Here is a 23,350-nt window from a genome sequence, read left to right as displayed (position 1 = left end):
AAACAATTATAAACATTATTAATATACTATTATAACACATGCATAGTACAAAATCCTAAATCTGAATTCTCTATTATCCAGATCTCCCACAAAACTTTTATTGAGATATTTCCTTTTTCTCACACAATGTAGGAGTGCAGACTATAATAACCCCCCTCCCAAAAAAAGCAAGTTTTGTATAAGTTGATTTTTTGATTGAAATTTTTTTTTTGGTTAAGAAACATCAGTATCCTCAACAGTATTGAAACATCCTGCATGTTGTTTTATCTTCAAACACCTTCCAACCAGCAAACCCTATTTTTAATCCCTTGAATGGTTGTGGGATGGCAACATTTTCTCCTACCTAGCCCTATAAGCAGTAAATGAATCCTGAAGAGAGAAAACACATATCTGTTTGGAGTGGATGGTTATACATATTAGTTTTCATTTGTTGGAGAGGCTGGAGAGAAAGAAGAAAAAAAATTAATTTAGATAAACTTGCAACTAGCACTGTGAATAGCACTTTTACTTAATTTTCTGACTTGATCCAGCTTGTTATTTTATTGTCCGTTATTCTTATAGTTATCTTATCAAAATTAAGTCTTAGTAAAGGATAAAATCTCTATTTTACTCTTTTATAAAAACAATTCTGATATCATTCAGCCACTGGATATTGGAATTTCACATGTTGAAATGCGGAATTATTTTAAAAATGATACAGCAGCAAGACCAAGCAAAAATTCTTCAACTATTTAATATGAAATCTGCTGTGTGGAGTATTGCAAGGTCATGAATGGGTGTCTCCAGATATTTTAAAAATACTTAACATAATTCATAGTCAGCTACTATATTTTATGGCAATGATGATGAAAGCCACGAATCTGAAGTTTTCAACAGATCAAAACTAAAAAGCAAAATTGTCCAAATAATAGGATATTTGAAAAAAAAAAAAAATGTTATATGAAGATGAAGTAATTAAGTCTTTCATTGTAATCAAAATACTAAAATCCTCAATCAATAAATGACCAATGAAATTTGTAGTATGGTTTTAAAGACAGAAAATATTAACATACCAATTTGATGGTAAGCTGATGGCTTAATCCTTCACTATATGTGCAACAATTTTAGCATATATAATTACTTTGTTTATAAACAATATTCTTTAAACTATCTTCAAAGAATTTAAAATTGCAACAATGTCAAGAACATTTATACAATTAAGCAAGCAATAATCATTCTTTTCTAGACAGAATGCAAATATCACAGTTAGATATAATGGACTGAAAAAAAACCAGTTTTAATAGCTTATTTGTTAATTCCACTTTTTAAGTGTCATTTTGACTTTCATGACTTTTCAAATAACATTGTTAACCTTTTCCTGGGGGCTGGGATATATATGTCCCCCTCAACCATTACATTACATAAGAAATTTAGTTTATTAAGAAGATTTAAAATTTGCTACTTAATATGGAAAAGGAAATGGCATACCCTGTTTTTTTTTTTTTTTTTTTTTTCCATCCTTGTTGACTCGATTGAATGGCTTCAGTACATAAAAAATTAGTCTCTATAGCCCATGTGAAAAGGTTAATTAAAAAAAGATCAGAAAAGATTTAAAATTACATATAATTTATTTATTTTGAAGCTGAAATTAATTTTGAAAATATGATTAAATGCTTAAGAAGTTTGGTCAGAGAACTTTTGTGCCACGTTATATGTATATATATATATATCTTTATATTATTTGGATTATGAAAATGCTGGTCAAATGATAAAAAATTAACAATATAATTTAGTTAGATAATTAATCATACCTTTATTTAAATAATTCAAATTTAATAAAGTTACAAAACATTTTTTTAAATTATCACAAACAAACTTTATTAATATAATCTGTTAATTTCAAAGAATTATATTCACATTATTTATAACTATTTGCTACTTTTAAGGAGTAGACTTCAAGTTTTGTCAACTCAGAGAATTGCTAAAACTACAAGAACTGTAAATTTTTTTCAAAACCCATAAAGCTATAAGTAGAAGGGGGATTCCTGTTGTCATCATAAAAATAAACATTAAAAAAGTACAGCAAATATATTAATGTTCTGTGCACTTTATGTGGGAAAAGAAGGAAAATCATTACTTCACTATAAAGTTACATAAACACAGATATACTTCATATGATTTCATGTAAAATTAACAACAGAAATTTTAAAAATATATATGTAATTAATTAATTAAATTGTTAGCTTCGTGGTCAAAGAGGTGATAAAAAATTCTTTTGAATTTTGATGTTTACTTGTGGAACTCCTAAAAGAATTGCTTGGAACTTCAAAGCTCAGTTTGAATATTTAGAGATCAAAGAAAATAAATTTTACTAACAAAAATCTTAAAACACTAAAATAAAAATTAAACAATAATTTTCACTGTTATCTTACCATATGCTGCACACACACATTTGGCTGCAGTTGTCACAAAACCAACCAACAGAATTCATAAACTTATCACATTTTGCACATAAAGTATGGACAACTGTTGACTGCTGATTTAAAGAATTTATGGCTGGAAGACTGCTCAAGGCTATAACTTCATTGGAAATATTCCATAGTCGGTAACGACTTAAAAGTTCTACGAGAAAAAATAAAAATTTACTAAATTACTTCTATGAGAAAAAATAAAATTTTAATTAATTACTTCAAAAATGCAATTAGAAATGGTATCTTATTTCACATTTTATATTAACTATAAAATTAAATTTGAATAATATTTTCTCTCCATGGAGATAAATTTCATCCATTTTGCTATTGATTATAAAAGCTATACATTTTTTGTAATATTCGTTCATTAAAAATTCAAAAGCAATTGAAATCAGAGCAATGGCCATGAATGCAACTGCCAGTGCCAAATATTCATCTACATGGCATAATTGTATAATTCTACTGGTGTTTGTGTTCATGTTGATCAATTATTTCTGTTATCATTTACATACTATTAATTATTATTCACCTAAATTGTTGGAATATTCACAGTAAATCAAACAGCTATTTAATTTTAAACAAAGGAAAACAAAGTTTCAGTTTCTCATGGATCAAGATAAATAAATACATCAAGCAATAATAAAAAAATTCTGATAACAATTTGAATGCATACTCAAGGTGTGAAAAGGAGATTACAGGCTTCTTTAAAGACTGATTCTAAACAATTAAAAAGGTCTTTGAAAAAGGATAAAGAATTAACAAAAATAGTTTTTTTGATACTATGAATTTGAAAATTCTATACATATAATATTTTATACAGTACTTAGAACTTCAGATACAAAACAGGTGAATCATTAAAATACTCATGATATTTTAATAGGTTAAAATCAAAACATTCTAGATATGTAAAATTCAAAACATTATGTTTAATAAATACAATTTTATTACTAAATGCTCTTTCATTCTAATGGAGTTAATAATAATAATAATAATAATAATAATTAAAAAAAAAAAAAAAACCCTCCGGAAATGCCAAATATGTGAAAAATCTGGATTGTTGACTGCATAAAAAACACAATTCATGTTAGAAAAGCCAAATGCATGGAAGAAATTTCTAGTCTATAACAATTATCTTATTTATCAACTTGAATAACAAATGTCTACATTTGAAATTATGCAAGATTAAGGAGGAAAAAGTGCATTTCAAACATATAAGCCACTGTATTTCATAGATCTTATCTGATTGTAAAATTCTATCAACTATGAAACCTAGCAAAGTCTTTCTTTAGTTACATAATTAACAGATATAAATTATGAACATAGCATATAAAAAACTTAAACTTACCATTTTTGAATATCAAAAAAAATACATTTTAAATTAAGCCAGATTTTGGAACAAAATGCATTTTATGAATAAAACCCAACATACTGTGTTTTCTTTGCATTAGATATTTTGAAAATTAATTTATATTTTAAATATTAGGACACATAAGTAGCTATAGTTTTTCAGAAGAGCACTTTAAGGGAGGAAAATATTACTTTAAATATGAGCCACTATAGTATATCTTAATAACAGTTCATTGTTTTCAAGTTCATTATGTCTATTTTGCATAGCCTTATTTTTTAAAGATTATTATTAATTATAATAAATCATAATTATTATAATAAAGGATTTAAAAAATGTCTGCAAATGAATTCACCTAAATAAGAATGGAACCACTGTTCCTGAAGACTTTCTTCAACAGCATTTTTTATCTTATCACCCAGTACAAGCAACACAGACACAGACATCTGGACATCACCCTGAAAAGGATGTAATATTTAAATTTTAAAAAAAAATTTATATGCCAATAGCATAGACCATGTCAGTTTCTTATACGAGGGTCACCTTGAAATTTCGAGATACACATAACTTACAATATTTTAGGAGTGTTTAAAGTAGTCTCCTCAAGAATCATTGCATTTCTGTAAGAGAATTTTCCAAAGATTAAATGCCTCAAGCCATTTATTTCTTGAAATCAATGAAAAAATGCATTTATAGCCTCATCAATCTCATATTCGGAATGAATGATGTGAAGAGAGTTGCGACGTCTGCGAAATTCTGTAAGCCATTTGAATACAGTAACACGAGATGGACCTTCATTTCTAAATGCTAATTGAAGACGTTCAACACATTTTTCTTGATCCCACTTTAAAATCATAGAAAATTATAGTGCGATAATGTTCTCAGGTCAACTCCATTTTCCCTTCTGCCAAAAATTCATTCTACGCTAAACTACTTGCAGTTGGACAATAAAAAATTATCTGCTATCCTAAAATAGTTCATATTTTCAAATCTAACAGTTAATTTTTTCTGCCACTTATCTGCATGTATCTCAAAAATTGCAGAGTGATCAACATACAATGTAATATGCAGAATTGAATTCAATATTTTTCATCATAAGAATTATGAAAGCATTACCTGTTCAGCATAGGATTTAAGCATGTCTGCTACAATTTCTGTAAAATTCCAAGGTGGAAATCTGGGAGCATTATGTAAAGCAAGCATCATGCTTTGCTCTTCCTCTTCATTTACAGCATACTCTCGTTCGGAAATTTCTTCTGCTGCACATAAAGGTGAACTTGGCATATTAGCTATCTCAGGAGGAGGAGATCCATCTGTTAGTGGATGTCGAATATTGAAAGCTTCTCGAGGTAATGTCCAGTCTTCATCAGCCGGCAAAGTGGATAGCTGTGAATAATCTAGCATGCGGAACAATTCAGCTTCCCCATCACCAAAGAAAAAATCCCCTTGGGCTAGCTCACTAGCAAAATATGTTATGGTGTTTTCATGCTCTGTATTCCCAGAATCTGAGTCATCCTCCAGTGGGCCAGGATTATCGTTAATTCCTCTCTCTGCAGGAACATGGCTCCCACCACTCACATGCCGACTACCTGATTTGCTGCTATTGTGATGACTGCGGTAAGCTGCACCATTATTGACCCTTAATGGATGTTTAAGGGAACTTTCCTGAGAGCTCTCTAAAGCTGAAAAATGAAGATAATTTGCTCAATATTTGTTCCTAAATAATCAAAAATAAAAAATATTTTTCAAATGAAAAATATACAGTAGATTTCTTCTTGCCTGTCCTTTAATAACAGTACTTTTATTAAGATATTTTTTTTGCGAATAAATTTTTATTGCCTATTCTAGGAAAAAAAAACAGCATGAAGTGTACTAATAGAAGTAATATTTCTATCATAGGTAAGTAAAATTAATTATAACATCATAATTTTAAAGCTGCCAAGCATAAGCAATTAGCATTTGATATATTTGTACCTTAGTTACAATATACCTTAGATTACACTTATTGTAATCTAAGGTATATTGTATTACATTTTTATATTAGTTTTCTGGTGAAAATTTTTATTTATATTAATTTGAAATGATGAACTCAAAGACAACATGAAGCATAATAAAAATCAAATCGCTGGAACATATTGATAATGGAGAGCCTGGAAATGAATATCAGAAAAACTACAATGTATAATACATAAAGAAATTGATAATACTTTTGTGATTTTAACATGCAAATTGAACCAATAAAGGTACTCTAAAAAATACTTGATGAAGGAGATAGTACAGTGATATGTAGTGAAATAATAACGGATAAAGATAATATAGTGGTATATAATGAAATATTATATACTGAACTGCAAAAAAAAATTCATTTGCAATTGATAGTTCTTTAAAAAAAAAAAGAAGAAGAAGAAAAGAAATTACTGAAAAAACATGCTAAACAAATAAACTTTTAATACATGTTTAGAGATAATAAATACACTGTGGAAACATATTAGAAAATCTATGTTGTTAAGGTTTGATTGCATAAATCTTATAATTTTTAAAGAAAATCCCTTTTTCCACCCCCCCCCGAATGGCAGGAACTTTTTTTTGTCTTCTTTGGCCATTGGCCACTAATAAGGGCAGAAGTGAAGGCCATTTGATTGTAGAGGCATCTAACAGGTAGCCAGTGTTATGAAGGGATGGACAATTACAACCATGCCTTCTCCAGAATTCGAACCTGGGCCCTTCGGTATCTTAGTCGGCTCTCCTAATCCTATGAAGTCATGTATCTACAGAAAATGTTATGCAAAATATGATGTGGTTTGCCAGAAAGATTTCTTTTACTAGTCAGATGTGGGTGTTGTATGCCACAACATAGATCCAATAAGGTATTAGCATGAGTGAACATGCATATTTTATAACTAGTGCCTAATAGTAAAACATCTCATTTAGTTATCTGATTACAAATAAGCTGATTTTTTTTTTAACGTAAATTCTTTAAATAAGCCCTGTAACTTGTTTAGAATAACAAGCAAAGCAAAAAAATTGACTGACTAGCTAGTAAAACAAAACAATTTCTTTATCTGAAAAAGGTAACACTTATGAAGAAACATAAGATAAGTTGGTGAAAGTACAATTAAAAGAAAAATTTTTAAACAATGAAATAAATATCAACAGATATAGTGGAATGAAGATCAAACAGGGAACTGTAAGAAAAGACCTATTATAATATGTGTAATAGATGAATTTTTAAAAAAGTGTGAGTGGTTAAGGCAAACAAAATAATTTACTAGACTGTGGTGCAAACTAAATAACTGGACTCTTCAAACTTCAGCATTTTGGATTTAAAGTTCTAAATTCCAATAAAAGAGCTTTTTTTTTTATCTTTCAAACAATGGCAGATTGAATTAAATTAAAAAATATCTATCACTTAGTTATATAAAAAATAGAAGTAACATCTCTAGTGATGAAACCAAAATATCCACATTTAACAGTAATAGAATGAAATGTGCTGAATGTGCAACACCTACTAAGAAGCACACAGTCATTCACTCTTTCACATCGAAGTCGCCCCAAACGCCTGCGCATTCAGACAATGGCAGGTCGCCCGAATGCCTGAATAATTTCCTATCTAGTGCCTTCCCCCATCACGTTATTTCATTGCTCATTGCTTTCAAGAGTTGTTAAATGACATGTCGATCATTCCTTTCAAACGACTAAAAGTAGTTCTGTTATTTTAATGCACCTTCTTTTTCCTTTGTTTACTGTTAATGTTTAGCTACTGATGTCCAAAGTTGCAATCCCGTCACAAGGGGAAATTTCACACAGGGGGAAAGCGTCCAAGAAAGAAGTTGTCGCTTTACTTAAGTAGGTTATTGTTAGCACTGTAGTATTCAATTTGTCATAGGGAAAGGAAAAGCATTCCAACAGAAATTCGTATACACGGGCATTTTCAATGTTTGAGTAAAAGAGATTTGGTTCTCTCTTGATGCAAAAGAGTTAATAGGTCCCACCAGCGGCCAAGCGGTAAAGTTGCTGAACACTGGTAGTTTGGTCTGAGGTTTGAATACCGGCAAACAGACTGGCTGCATGGGCATTTTCATAGTTTCCCTCTTGTGCAATACGTACACAAGCCAGTTTCCCTTAGAAAGTCCTCCATAAAGGTATCTCCTCCCCTTAGGCAGATAGTCCTCGTAAGCTTTGCCATAATCAACTAAAATCAAACCAAAACCAGTCATGCTGTGACAATGCATGATAGCAAAAGCTACAGAAACAACTTGTGTCAGTAATGTCATTTTAATGTATGTTCTCATGATGAGCACATGCGAACGGCATTTCTCTGAGCCAGCGGGTCATATAAGTCATATAGTCACATAGGTCCGAAACCCCATCTCTGTTTTAATCCTTTTTAATATTTACAATTTATATACGAAGGTTGGAACTTTAATAGTGGCAACACAGCTGAAAAAACACTACGCAACAAAACCAAAATTTATCGTGTATACAAGTAAACTACATACCTACCTTACCTCTCAGCAAAAAGACTCGTCCTGCCTACGTCACGCGCATGAGGAGTGACGCAAAGAACGGATCCTTGTATTAGCTCGCGGTCTAAAGTAAGTGTTGTCAGGATGTTTTCAAAACAAGAACAACGATGTTGGATAAAAATTGAATGTGCCAGAGGTTGTACAGCACGACAGTGTCATCAAGAGCTTCAGAGGCTTGCAGGGAATCTGCATTGTCTTACTGAACCGTAGCAAGATGGGTGAAAGCATTCAATGAAGGATGCCAATACATGGCAGACATGCTGCGGCCAGGTCGTCCGAGTGTCAGCGATGCAGACGTGCAAGATGTCACCGCACTAATGGACAGTAATCGCCGCCAAACGATTTGTCAGCTGGCCAGACAAACAGGATTATCGCATACGACTGTGCTGCACATTCTGAAGGAACGCCTGTCCATGAGAAAAATTGCTTCACGATGGGTTCCACATCAATTGACGGAAATGGCTACGATACGATGCTGTCCGAACCCATCTGGAGCGCTATGAGCATGAAGGAGATGCTTTTTTATGCCGTATCATTACGCTGGATGAGACTTGGGCCTGATCGCACCAGCCAGAACTGAAACGCCAATCAAACGAATGGCGTCATCATGGGTCACCACGACGTTCGAAATTTCGTCAGAACCCCAGCAATGTGAAAGTTATGGTGATTCTCGTGCACGATTGTGATGGTGTCATCCTAACGCATACTGTTCCCCCACAGCAAACCGTCACTGCGCAGTATTACTGCTCATTTTTGGAGCACAATCTCCGACCAGCTTTGAGAAAAAAACGGCGACACTTTCTGCAGAACGCTCCTCTCATTTTGCATGACAATGCTCGGCTGCATGCAGCGCAAGCTGTGACTGATTTGTTCAAACGACAGGGCTGGGAAGTGCTTTACCATCTACCATACTCCCCAGATCTAAGCCCTTGTGACTATGACTTAATTCCTAAGATGAAGGAACCCCTTCGTGGCACTCGCTCCAAACTGTTCCTGAGATTCTTGCGGCAGTAGACCGGTCCATTCAAACTATCAACAAAACAGGCGCTGCTACAGGTATTCTGCAACTTCCACATCGTTGGAAACAGGTTGTACAAATGCTGGTGACTATATCGAAGGACTGTAAAACATGGTGACATGAATCACTTCTGTATTCCTTGTAAATAAATAGTTGCCACTATTAAAGTTCCAGCCCTCATATTTAGTTTATAAATTATTAATATATATAGTTATATAACTTTATAATACATCTTCATATTTACTCCTGCACTATTGTTCAGATATGGCTGGCATGGCTTAATATATCAAATATGATTGACGCAAGTAACTAATACTATGTTGGAGCCACACTGGTTATTTGTGAATGACATGTTTTTCCCCACTATTAATATTATTGTTTTTTATAGACAGACCATAAAAATGTTACAAAATCAATTTTTAACAATGGCTCTCATAATATCCAGTTACATTTTTTTATTATTATAGCCACTTGTTATTGAGACAGCATATGTGCTAAAATAGCAGTTAATAATATAATATATATAGTGTCAAAATTAATACCATCAGGCTATGGCTGCTTCAGTAATAATGAGACTTTCATGTTTCAAAAAAACTATCAGGTTTCCATTCAATGCAAACTGTAGTTTTAAGGAAATAATGCTGCGCTGCTAGAATAGTCAAGAAGTCTTGACCTTAAGCACAAATGAGGGATGGTGGGAAAATCTCCAGAAAGAAATTTGTCAGTCTGAAAATATCCCAGAATAAAGTACAACTTGGAGATGCAATATAAAATCCTGGGTCTTAATGCTTGGTGAACTAAAATCCTAAACTCACTCCATAGGACACTGTTGCTAGACTATATTTTCAATAACTGATTTCTCAACAAAATAATATTGGAAGTTCTGATAAACTAAGAAATTTGCATTCTCACAATTTAGAGTACACACTTTTACTGAAAATGCATAACTTTGCTTCATAGAGTGAATTGCCTTATGTTTTAAATTAAATGGTGATTGTAATGATGAATGCTTTTTTTTATAATATTAAAATATTTATTATATGTATGAATATTTGTACTATATGTTGTTAAACTTTAAAAATACAAATTTTCAAAAGGCTTCCACAATTTTTGCTGCTAATCTATGCATATACGTCACTTAATTTGATATATAGCATATAGTTGCCATTTTCTATACTTTTGGAAAAGAGGGCTTTCAGCTTATCAAGAGCCTTCTGGAATACAAAAATTAAATAAAACAGTATATGCACTACAATTTATTCACAGCAGCTATATTTAAAAGAAAACTAAGCTACAGTATCTATTAATACTGTATGGAATGATCACATAAGCTTACTACCAAGAATATTTTTTTCGTCTGTTTGACTTTTAATTGCAATAATATTATTTGTTAATTTTAATTCAACTACTGCTTCTTAAAAAATAATTTCTTCCTGCGCTACAATCTAGGCTTAACAATCTTTGCAAATCCAAAATTTCATAAAGGTTACATCTCTTCTTCCAGAATTCACAATTATGCAGAATGACATAGGAACAAAATTAAATCATTATTATTTAATGCACAGATTTCAAAAATAAAAAAAATCCTGATTATCACATCTTGAAAAATATATGCATATACATCTATATCAGGAAATAATTATTAAATACTCTGAAGTAAACATCCTATTGTACAAAACTAAATACTGCCTCTTAAATGTGGTTTAGTTTCCATATACTGAAATATACTGAAGTTTATTACATCAGATAACAATTTCATAGCCTCTCATGTTAGATATGGAAAGTAAACATGAGTTTTCCTCAATAATTTATTTACTTTATTTTAAGAATTAAATTTTCAGCCCAATAATATGCCATGACGAACTTAAAATATATCAGCTGTTCTACTGTTAAAGTTCTTAACAGAATTATTAATTGCTATTTTCTAATATTTACTGCTTAGTTTTGCTAATTCTTGAATTCTAGCCATTTGAAATTTAATAACATTACATTAAGAACACATCAAATAAATTATAAAAATTAAAATACATACCCTTTTCTTCCTGTAATTTATCTTGAGCTACCATATGAGAATATTCTGACAAGAGCATAGATCCTGATGTATACAGCAATTTTAAGATAAGCCATGTATGATAAATATAAGGCCGCTGCAACTGGGAAGCTACATTCGCATTATGTTCACATAAATCTGGCAAAGGCTTTCCATGCAACATATACCTCTCAGCAGTCTTGACGAACCAATCCATTGATAAATGCTAAAAATAATTAATACAATAATATTAAATAAAATTTTGGGCACAAATTATTAAAATGACAAGATTTGATGCTCAAAGGAATATAAGGATATAAATTTCTTTCATCAAGAGTTAACATAAAAGTTTATTTAATAAACATAAAATTTAATATAATCAGAGATAAAATGTACATTTTAAATTCTTTGGTTACAAACACAGCACACACCTCTACATTCAATTTGCTTTTCAGTTATTCATACTTAATGATTTCTTTTGCTACAGAAATTTTATCATCTACTAGCACATGTTATGTGTAACAATATCTAGAAAATGAAAAATACAATATACCAAAAAATTACACTTTCATATAGATTTGGAAGAACTTTTCATTTAATATGCCAAATTATGTTCTGCAGCTGAATTAGCTCAGAATGGTTTGTATATACTTTAAATGAGGATGATCAGTGGTCAGCTATTAAGGGCTTATGCAGGTCCTTTGTTAAATTTGTCTCCAATTTGTAAGCTCCTTGTTCTTATTTTTTCCTTAAAACAAATACATTCATTTTGTGTTAAAATCAGATGAATCTGAATGACTAATGATTAAAAGCAAGAATAAATTTTACAAAAAATTACAGCAAAGAAAACTATCGAACTGTCTCACGATGTCTTTACAAAATAGATTATTCCAGTGATGAAGAATTAAGACCTATTTTTAATGTTTATTATCCACAGACATATGGCATGGTAGATACGAGTATAACATACTCATATGAGGAGGAGATAAAAAGATACAAACTTAAATTTGTAATAAAACATGAAATAAACATGTATGATATTCGGGACTTTGTTGAAATGTCTTTAACAAGAAAACTGCATAACAAAATTCCTAATAGTATAAAAAAAGCTAATGATGGAGATTATTGCTATTACTAACACTCAAGCTGAATGAGCTTTTAGTTCGATGAACGATGTTTCTACAGGCAACAAATTTTCTGAGACAGTGAAACATATTTCAGATTTAGTAGCAATACTACTAAATCAGAAACTTTTAAACTAATTTAAAGCTAAATCCTATATAAAAACGTTTTTGCAAAATTATTGCAAATAATGTATGGCAACTTCTGGTGTAAATAAATTTTGCCCCATGATTAAATTTATTCATTAGTTTATGAATTTCTATGGCATTTTGTGTATTTTTATATTTTTTTAATTTTAAGACCTTATTTTTTTTTTCCTAATTTAGAAATGTTTATGCACAATTATCTGTATTTTTAGTTTTTATACAAAGTAAAATGTTTAATTTGATATTTTGTTTTTATAAGATATAAGACCTTTGTTAAAATTTTCACAGCTCTTCACTAGATATGATAGATGATAAAAATCTTAATTATAACCATCTCTCACTATAATGATATCAATAATAACTGCCACACTTCATTCTCTACTATCTGACGTAAGTTACAACAAGTTAATGTTTAAAAACAAAAAAAGGAAACTATATCAATAAAACATCCACAAATAATCATGTACAGGTATAACAAATTTTAGTAATTATGTATAAGAATTTATATTTTAAAATTAGCAGTAGTGCTCGCTGAAATCAACACTGCAGTACTGCAGGGTAATAGCTAGTACAATATCTGCACTAAATATTAGAAATAACAGAATTAGCTGAATAAAAGATAGGATATGCAAATATATAAAATACTACTTCATAAATTTTGAAATATGACTAACAATTTCGTCTGCTTATTTCTAAAACAACAATCTCTTTAGAAATAATATATCTACAGAGATTACATTTTGAAAAATAATTATATAGCATACTGCATGCAGAGGAATGCAGTTCTATTAAAGGATTTTTGTCATATTTAGACACATAAAAATTCTAATAATTCAGAATAAATCTTCACGCAGTGGGAGAACTATAAACACCAATTCATGAAACTGACTACCAGTCCACAATGAAGAACATACTGCATGATCATGATAATTAAAAGCATGAAACTAGGACAACTGTTTGTAAAAAGCCCGACAGAGAGAGCAATGATGCTTGAAACACATTCCTAAGCTACATCCAAGATTTAATAATTAAAAGCAATAAATTTAAATACCTACTTTCATTATAAATCTCAACCGTTCTATCTCCATAAAATAGATCATATTAATAAAAACAAGTATGTTGTATTTTAATTTTAGAAACATAATAGTAAATACTGCATCCCCCTAAGTCACTTATTCTCAGCACAGAATTACCCTAAATTAGATACACTATCAAAGGCAATTTATACTAAAATCTTAAACCTATAATGATAGACATCTTTAAAATACACATTAAAGATAACACTAACCTAAGATATATTGTAATGTAAATTATCATCAATACTAAAGGAAGTCAGTACGTAACCTTTCCAAGACTTTTCTCGTAAAGTCGTATTACTTGGTACTTTTCATATTTTATTATATTTTAATACTGTAATAGATTTTATTATTTGAGATATTTCAAGAGATAAACAAGTGGTTATTCTAATGGTTTAAGAAAATGTTTTTCTTTACAAAGAAAGTTTGAATAATCATCTAATGAAATTTAAACATGATGTAAAACTAAAATGGCTATACAGTTTCCATTCATTCCAAGTATAAAAACTGTCCAAACACAAACATAGTTTGTCACATTCCTTGTTCCTTTTATTACTACCATACAATTCATAGAGTATCATACAATTCAAGAGTTAAACGACTATTTTTTAGCTCAGTATTTATCGACTGCTATTATTTTTATCGTTGTTTTAGGTGTTTTATTTAGTCATATAACATACAATAAATATAACTATTCCAACCCCTTTTATTTACTTTTATTTCATATTTCTCCTTTTCTGGAAGATGTTTCAGGTACGAAACCAACAAAAATCAAAAGGGACAAAAATACACATACAATAAATACAACTACTCGAACCCTTTTTATTTGCTTTTATTTAATATTTCTCCTTTTTCAGAAGATGTTTCAGGTATGAAACAACAGAAATCAAAGGAAAAAAATACTAACTGAAATTTAGTAAAAAGGAGGAAACTTTAAAAAAGGTTCAGAAGGAAGTCTAGTATATAATAAACAGAAATAAGTCCAATCGTAAAAATATGGCACCGAGAATACATGGCATAGATTAAATGAAAAACTACCACTCTTTTAAACAAAAATCAAACATAAAATCTACTTGTTCAGTATGAAAAGCATTTTATTTCTGAAATTTGAGACTTTTAAAATTCATTCAAATAAATAGTCATAAAAGCCCTAAGCTGCTATGAAGAAAATTAAAATCACATTCCTAATTTAGACACATTACACTTAATACATAAAGTTATTAGTACTGTAATATTTTACCAAATTAGATGCAAGGTTTTGTGAACTTTTTAAAAGAAAGATATATAAATGCATAATAAATACAGAAAAGCTTCCAATGAAACAATATTTACAATAATTCATACATCATATCAAGAAGATAATGACACACTAGATTTAAACACAGTAAGGATGCAATAAACTAGTAATTGAATAAAGGCTTCAGTGATCAATTATAAAAACTTTTAACAGCAAAAAAAATTTGAAAGTGACAAACATAACGTAATTTTAATATAGTTATCAAAATTCCTTAAAGGTAGGCACTTAATTCCAATAAAATTATGTAAATTATATGGGAAAGAATTTCTTTTAACATACTTTTAATTTTAAAAAAAATGAAATAACTTTTCTTCATAATTAAATACTAATTAATTTATTAAAAAAAGAACACAATTTTTAAAGAAATGTGACACTTTGGACATTTTTACACAAACCATACAATAATTAATGTGACCTTACAATTATTGTTATTTAATTACAATTGTTATTTCATGTAAATTACACAAAATGGAAAATAATAAAAATAAATAATAATTTTTTCATAATATAATATATAATTCATAATAAGTCTATGGTAGGGTGATGCTCTGTTTTGTTTACTTTTTAACCTGGCGCTTGAGAAAGCTATCAGAGCTTCTGGTCTTATGAATAGAGAAATCATTTCCCATAAGGCAATACAAATCTTGGCATTGGCTGATGACAGTGCTATAGTGAGTAGATCCAGAAAGAATATTGTGGAATCATTTAATCTATTAGAAGCTGAGGCAAGAAAATTAGGCCTGACCATAAATGAAGATAAAACAAAATTTTTACAAATTGCCCATAATGCAACTAATCTATTGCCACTGACTATGAACAACTACACTTTTGAAAATGTGGCACAATTCAAACTACTTGGAACTATTGTCACTAACGATAATGATTTATCTATAGAAATTAATACAGGCTCCTTATTGTAAACAGATGCTACCATGGTCTTAAAAATCAGTTCAAATGTCGATTTATCTGCTGTAATACTAAAATATATAAAAAACCCTGTTACGTCCCATCAAACTATGTGGCTGCTCATGCTGGGCAATGACTAAAATAAGTGAAAATAAACTACTGATCTTTGAACATCAAATACTTAAAAAAAAAAAAAAAAAAAAAAAAAAAATTACATAGTTTGTGAAAATGGTGTTTGGAGATCAATGTATAATCATGAAATATACCAAAAATTCAGACAGCCTGATATTGTCAAGGTCATTAAAAGCCACAGGATTTGATGTTTGAGTCATTTATACAGAACTGAAGACACAAACCCAGTGAAACCACTCATATTTACCAAACCTATGGGAGCTAGAAAATGAGAAAGGCCACCAATTAGGTGGCTTGATGCTGTTGAGGATGACATTAATACCATACATAGGGAAGACTGGAGCAGTATTCTCATGAATAGGTCCAGACAACATAGACTGATTGAGACAGCCTTGGCCAGCAATAGGCTGTAGTGCCTTGGAAGAAGATATAATATATGAAGAGACGTTGTCTTAAGTTAACAATGAAAATATTCAAAAGATGAAAAGATCTCCCTTTAATTTACATTAAAAAAAATGTTGTGTATATGGTTATGGTAATGAAAAAACAAATTAGCATAAAATATATCATTTATGATCAGCTTTTTATCAGTAGAATCTTACCAATTCATTCTCTTCATGTTAATTTCCAAAAATGCATGATCAAGATAAAATTTACAGCATGATTTTTTTATGTTAATTTCAGTATAAAATGTAATAATTTTAATGTTATTTTAAACCTAATCACTGCTCCTGAATTTTTACTAACGACACTTTTGTTTAAATTTAATAAAACATATGCAGTAAAAGGTATAACATGTCAAATTCCATAGACAATAAATTCCTGCAGTGCTTGTTTTAAAACTCTTAACATGAAAGTAAAAAATACAGCCCCAAATAAGTGTAATAAAAATAAACTGCTTAAATATGAAATTTGTCTTTAAGTAGGAAAGGGAGGATATGATATCAGATAACAATAAAATTAAGAATATCAACTTTTAAAATGAAATGCTAAAAAGCATACATATAAGTTTATTAAAAAATAATATGCCACCAAATAAGTCTAAATAACAATCAATTCATAAATTCCCTTGATATAAAGTACTTAAAAAAATGGATATGAAAAATATTTCAAAAATAAGAGTGACAAAACAAGTGAACACAAAAAGCAAATCTAACCTTTTAAAAAAAACTCTTACTTAATCATAAATTTAAAAAAAAAAAAAAAAAAGTTATATACCAGCTGAAAAGCAATGATATGAGGCTTATATTTAATACCTAAATGCAATTTTAAAAATTAGTAAAAATGCCATGTCTAATACATAAACTTTTTTGACATCAAAACACTCTTAGCAGAAAAGTAACAACACAGCAACTCATAAAAAAAATTACAAGTAATTCTTCAATAACTAAACTTATACCTGCCTCATGTCCATTCTTCAGTATTGTTAAGGCACTAATAGAAGATCTGAACTGATCTTGCATATTGGTTGTTCTTTTGAAAAAAGACTGCAGTCTATGGGCTGGATAATTAGAACCCTTGATATTTATGGCAGTATCTTTGAAGATATTCTTATTAAAGGCATATGACATATCACCAAAGGGATTTAAATCAAGACCCACAGGATTAGCCCGATCAGCAGGACGTACTGCATCTGCAAATGTATGCTGGTACAAAGAACGATCTTTGCTTGTCGTAAGCAAGAGATGAGGAGTACGCCATGCAAATCCTGAATAAAAAAATAAAAAACAGCTATTATTTGGTAACGTTCCTGTGATAAGATCAGTTACCTATATTTAAAAATAGCATATATTTCTTGCATATTAACATTTTTCAAAATTCATCTGAAATTCTTGCATGCAGCAACTGTAAAATTCACCACACGAACAATTCTGAGGCTATTTTTGAGTGTTTTAAAAGAATACTGAAAAATGGCTATCCATATTTCTGGGAACAGAAAGTAGGATTACAATCACCAGATGAATTCATAGTTCAAATTATTAGTTTAAGTCTTTCAACAACATACATACTATCATAGAAAGTTTTGCACTGTTAATTAAATAATGGTGAAAGAGAAGGCAAATTTAAGTAAAGGATAATAAAGCTTCATAAGCAAAATGAAATGGAAAAATTTTTTAATATAAATAAACATAGATTATTTATATCAAACTTTAGTGATGCTTGTTGGTAAATATAAGAAAAGAAATATTTCAAAGGAAGGATAAATACATATTATATTAAGGTAACTCTTTTATTAGTATTTCAAACATGCAAGCTTTGGAATCAAGCATATTCAAATGACAGGTTTATAAACGTTAAAAGGTTTTACAATTTTGGTAATGATTTCACATCATAAAAAACTGAATAACTGTAACAAAATGCATTATCTGTTTCTAATGATAAAAGGGAAAATGCAAAATATCAGTGCATCTTTATTTCTGAAATGCTAGTGATGCATAAAAAAATGAAATCACATGCCAAATTCCCATGAAATAATTGTCCATGTAACTTCATGACATGAAATTGCATGAAATAATTGTCCAGATGTACTGAATTAAGAGAAATTGGAGGGACGAATATAATTCAATATGGAAAATGTTAGATTATCCAAAATGCTTTAGATATGTATTTTAAATTTAATTCCGATTTCATGTGTTTGTCAAAGGTCCTTTTATTTATATAACGAAAAATGAGCAATTAATAGTATATTGTCCTTTTTGCTCTTTCTTTTAACAAGCTTCGTAATTCCTCATTAACAAAAAAAAAAAAAAAAAAAAAACTTTGCTTTATCGGCAAAAAGCTGAGCAAGGTGCTGATTTAGTCTCATTTGATTTGAATGGTATCCTGCAAAAGAAATTTTGAAGAGAGTGAAACAAGTGAAAATCTGATGGTACAAGATCATGCAAGTATGTTACATGTGGCAGGACTTTTCATCCATTCACCAATGATTTTTGTCAGTGATCAAACTTGGGTGTGATGCGAAGAGGCAGGAATGAAGTTGAATAAGTGTTTATCTAGGATTGCACCAGTATAATTTTTATTTTCTGTGTGTCTGAAACATTTTTTTATACAATATCTACTGAAAAATATGGTTTTTAAAAGAATTAAGCTTATAAAAGCCAAGTTTTAGTCTATGTAAATGAAAATCTACCTCTGATGTAGAACCAGAAAGATTAGAATAGATGTAATAAAAAAAGATCTGTATAACAAGAACATTTTGCTCTAGATAAGATAAAATCATTAAATTAAATATTTTGAAAATCTGCAACATTTAGAAGTATATATAAGAGCCATTACATTATGATCACCCTGTTAATAACATGTAGGACCACCTTTAGTTCTCAAATCTGCCAGTACCCGGTGTGGCATTGACTCAACAAGGTGCTGATACATAGTTTGAGGTATCTGGTACCAAGTACTCACCAACTGGTCTTGCAATGTCCACACATTGTGAGGGGGTAGCGTAGCAGCACAAATTTGTTTTTCCAGGTGGGACCACAAATGCTCAATTGGATTAATTTCAGGCAAATTTAGAGGCCAAAACATGAATTGAAAGTCAAAGGAATGTTTCTCTAACCACTCCCTGACAACCTTATGAATACCAATACAATCCCAATAACACCATCCCCTGCTGGAAATGCTGTTATGAATTGGTGAACCTGGTCTGCAATGATATTCACGTAGCACACAGACATCAGGGAATGTTCTGTGGGAATTACGGGTCCTAATGTGCTCCATGAAAACGTTGCCCACACCAAAATGACCCCCGTGACCGGCTTGTCTCCATCCAACTGTGCATCCGGGAGCCAGGGTTTCCATTTGGAAATCATTGTATTAGCTCATCAATATGATGGACCAGAAAATGTGATGTGTCAGACCGTGCAACTTTCTTCCATTCTTCTAATATCCAATTCCGATGTTTCTTGCCCATTGCAGACACAGCTGGCGATGACATTCCATCACTGCAGGGACATGCCCTTTGGCTGCATAGGCCCAAACGCAGCAATGTATACTGCACAGTGTGTTGAGAAACACTGTCTAGATTGCCACTGTTGTAGTTGGATGTGATTTTGGCTTTTGTAGTTCTTCGGTCATGGCAAACAATGTATAGCAATCTCCTCTCTCCTCTGGAATCAATGCACTGTCGACAACACACAGCTGGCCGGCAACTTGTCATTGAGCCATAATGATTTTACCTTTATTAAAATCTGACAAATCAGCTACTTCTCCTATTATGTCACTAATAGGGCTATGTTTGGAAAAAAAATGCATAACCGCTTTATATATTCCAACGTCAGCCGCACATGCACAGTGGTTTTGTTCCTGGGAGAGCCCAATGTTATAGATGGGAGGGTGGTCATAATATAATAGGTCTTTGGTGTATATATAATTAACTCTTGACATATATAAATTATTAAAGGCAAATTAGAACTTGCTTTTTACAACTGAAATTCATTTAAGAAATGGATAAAATTTGTAGACTGTTTTAATAAGTAAATCAGAGTGAACTCATGCATACTTTTCAATTCAAAAAAAGTCTTTAATTGAATACTCCTTTTCTGCCATTACAAGTATGTCACCTGCTCCAGTCTAATTGAACAATGTTTTTTTTCCTACTCCTTGGACATTTGGCTTACTAATAATATAATTTGCCATGTCTTGAAATCTTCTGCCTCTCGAATAACCTTTCTTATTAATGACAATGGATTTCCTCTTATTTGCAAAATCCACGTTACAAAGAAGATGTATCAAGCACTTGTTTATTGTTTTTCTTTCATGACAACACCCATTTTTAAATATCAAACCACATTTTAAAATTTGAATTTTAAATTATGTGGAAACATTTGGAAAAATAACCAACTGGAAAGAAACATTCAAATACATGAACTCGAATTTTTGCCCACAGCACAGAGTATCATGGGTGCTTATGAAATAAGTGTAATTTGGGATCATAACACAGTCACTCTTGACATGACCAAGACACAGTCACTCTTGACATGACCAAGAAGCAATCAACCGTTCCATGTACTATGAGTTTTTAGGGAGTAGTAAATCATTATTAATATATAACCTAATGCCATACCATATCTCCAACGCTGTCAGTATTTCACAGTTTTGAGAAAGAAATTTTGATCTGTAACGCCTTTCCAAATCTGAAAGACTTACACAAAAGACATAATGTAATTTACGCAAAGAAGATGCTGAACTTGTTAGTAAAAACCAAGAAGCAAGAGCCATTCCATGTACTATGAGTTTTTAGAGAGTAGAACATCATCATTAATGTGTACACTTATGCCATACCCCAACCATCCTTAATGCTGTCATTATTTCATAGTTATACCACACTCCTTAATAATAAAAAAGACACTGCATGATATTAATTATTTTATATTTACAGCATCTCTCTTATATTTACAGAAATTTCTAAAACTTTGAGCTAAAAACGTTTTCTAAAATTTTTTTAGCAGTCACAAGAGCATATATGTGAAAATTAAAATAATTTCAAAAAACTTTTTACTGTTGCCAAAATAAGATCTAAAACTAAATTGCTATGAATCCAGTTTTGACTTCAGAAATATTACATTAACAAATAATTCATATTTTTATGGTATAACATATATCATTTAAATAATAACAATGATTAGGAAACAAATATTATAAAATAAACATTTTAGAATAATTATGCAATTCTGCTACTATAACTTTTTTTTTTTTCCCCCAGAAAATGGAAGGAGGTAAAACTCTTTTTCTCCTGAATTCTTAGGTGTATGACAAAAACCAGATTATTCCTTGCTTTTAAATAGATACTGAAACTGATCAGAAAATAAAAGATAGGGAATATATACAAGTGCAGTTTGGCAGACAAATTTTGTCTTCCTTACATCTAAAATATGACTTTTCATACTTGGTTAAAAAAATAAAATTTTTCATATTTTAACCTAAATCCAACCAATACTTTTCTCTCTTGTAATTGAAATTTTTTTACATCCAAATTTCCTAAAACAAGAATCAATGTTTATACACATTTCTACAAAGTAAAATTAATATTTAGCAATATAAATTCTGCAATAATAAACAAAAATCAGATTTAAAAAATGGTATAAAAAGTTTTTTTTTTTTTTTTTTAATTGTGCAAAGCAAAACACAACTAATAAAATAATAATTTTGTTTTTTTCTTTACCAGTAGCAACATCTTTGTGTTCACAAAATGATGCAAATGGCACATATGGTCTTCTGATATCCCAAACATTCACAGTAAAATCAACAACCAATGAACTACTTGCAATATGGTATTTATTAGATGGTCGCCATTTTACTCTTGAAACAGATGCAATTGTTTGAATGCAATTTTCTAAAACTTCTTTAAAACTTGTGTCCCAAATCTGGATTTAAAAAGAAACATAATCATATCAGATATTTTACATGGATTAGCTACACGGATCTAAAAATTGTAATTACTAATTAAATATAACAGATAAAACTAGGAAATTCAGGATCATAGTGAAATAGCACATCTTACAATATAATTTAAAAAAAAAAAAACTTTTTGAAATGAAAACTGTTTACATGGTTTATAAGTAACTAATACAGATCATTTTAAAACTGTAAATATGCATAACTGAAAAATAAATCCCAAACAAATAATAAAATACCAGAAAAATAAAGACTATACAAATCACACAATTAAATACAGTAAGGATTATTTCCTCAATAAAATAATTAATTTGCAACCCACTATTAAAATAAATTAATTCAATAAAGTAACCTTGATTGTTTTATCTCGACCAGCTGTTGCGAACAAAAATTTTTCCTCTGGATGCCAGTCACAAGTAAATACAGGACCATTGTGAGCAGCAAATTGCCTTTCAAATTTGTCAGTTCTTCTAAGGTCCCACAACTGAACATAACCATTTTCTTGAACAGCAGCAAAAGAAAAGTACTGATGTGGACAAAACTGAACATCTCTCACACTTTCCGATAAACTGAAAATAGATTTTATCAGTTTGAATTTTTAATATTAAAAAAAGAGTTTTTGAATTTTTAATATTAAAAAAGAGTTATCTGGCAAAACAATATATGCCAATATCAATACATATACATAAAAAGTTAACAAAATTCAACTGACTGACTAGACAGTAAATTTATTAATTAATAATAATCTATTAACTAACAAAATAATTAAAGAATTAGATTTATAAACAGCAGTGATTGCTCAGCGATCATACAGCATATTAAGAATAAATTAGACTAAAAACCTCAAAATGCAAAATAAAGAAAATAATTTTTCTCATAGCACTGCAAAAGCAATTGAGCATAATTTTAT

The 23,350-nt window shown here is 30.1% G+C and overlaps 1 protein-coding gene across 4 annotated transcripts in view; it reads right to left on the bottom strand.

Annotated features, from left to right (window-relative positions):
* LOC118197432 (GATOR2 complex protein WDR24-like) overlaps positions 1-23,350 on the bottom strand; it is a 55,340-nt gene that overhangs the window by 3,344 nt on the left and 28,646 nt on the right. For all 4 annotated transcript variants that reach the window (XM_085812740.1, XM_035368946.2, XM_085812741.1 and 1 more), the window contains exons 6-12: positions 22,793-23,009; positions 22,208-22,409; positions 17,451-17,755; positions 11,372-11,594; positions 4,912-5,477; positions 4,151-4,253; positions 2,412-2,601 (exon numbers count right to left, since the gene is read on the bottom strand). In XM_085812740.1, the coding sequence (XP_085668866.1) occupies positions 2,412-2,601; positions 4,151-4,253; positions 4,912-5,477; positions 11,372-11,594; positions 17,451-17,755; positions 22,208-22,409; positions 22,793-23,009 (1,806 nt within the window). The remainder of the gene's footprint in view (positions 1-2,411; positions 2,602-4,150; positions 4,254-4,911; positions 5,478-11,371; positions 11,595-17,450; positions 17,756-22,207; positions 22,410-22,792; positions 23,010-23,350) is intronic.

The sequence above is a fragment of the Stegodyphus dumicola genome, chromosome 3, assembly GCF_044657685.1.
Source record: "Stegodyphus dumicola isolate Sdum_Otavi_A_Nest chromosome 3, ASM4465768v1".
NCBI classification, from domain to species: domain Eukaryota; kingdom Metazoa; phylum Arthropoda; class Arachnida; order Araneae; family Eresidae; genus Stegodyphus; species Stegodyphus dumicola.
This window is presented reverse-complemented; position numbering and strand designations above follow the sequence as displayed.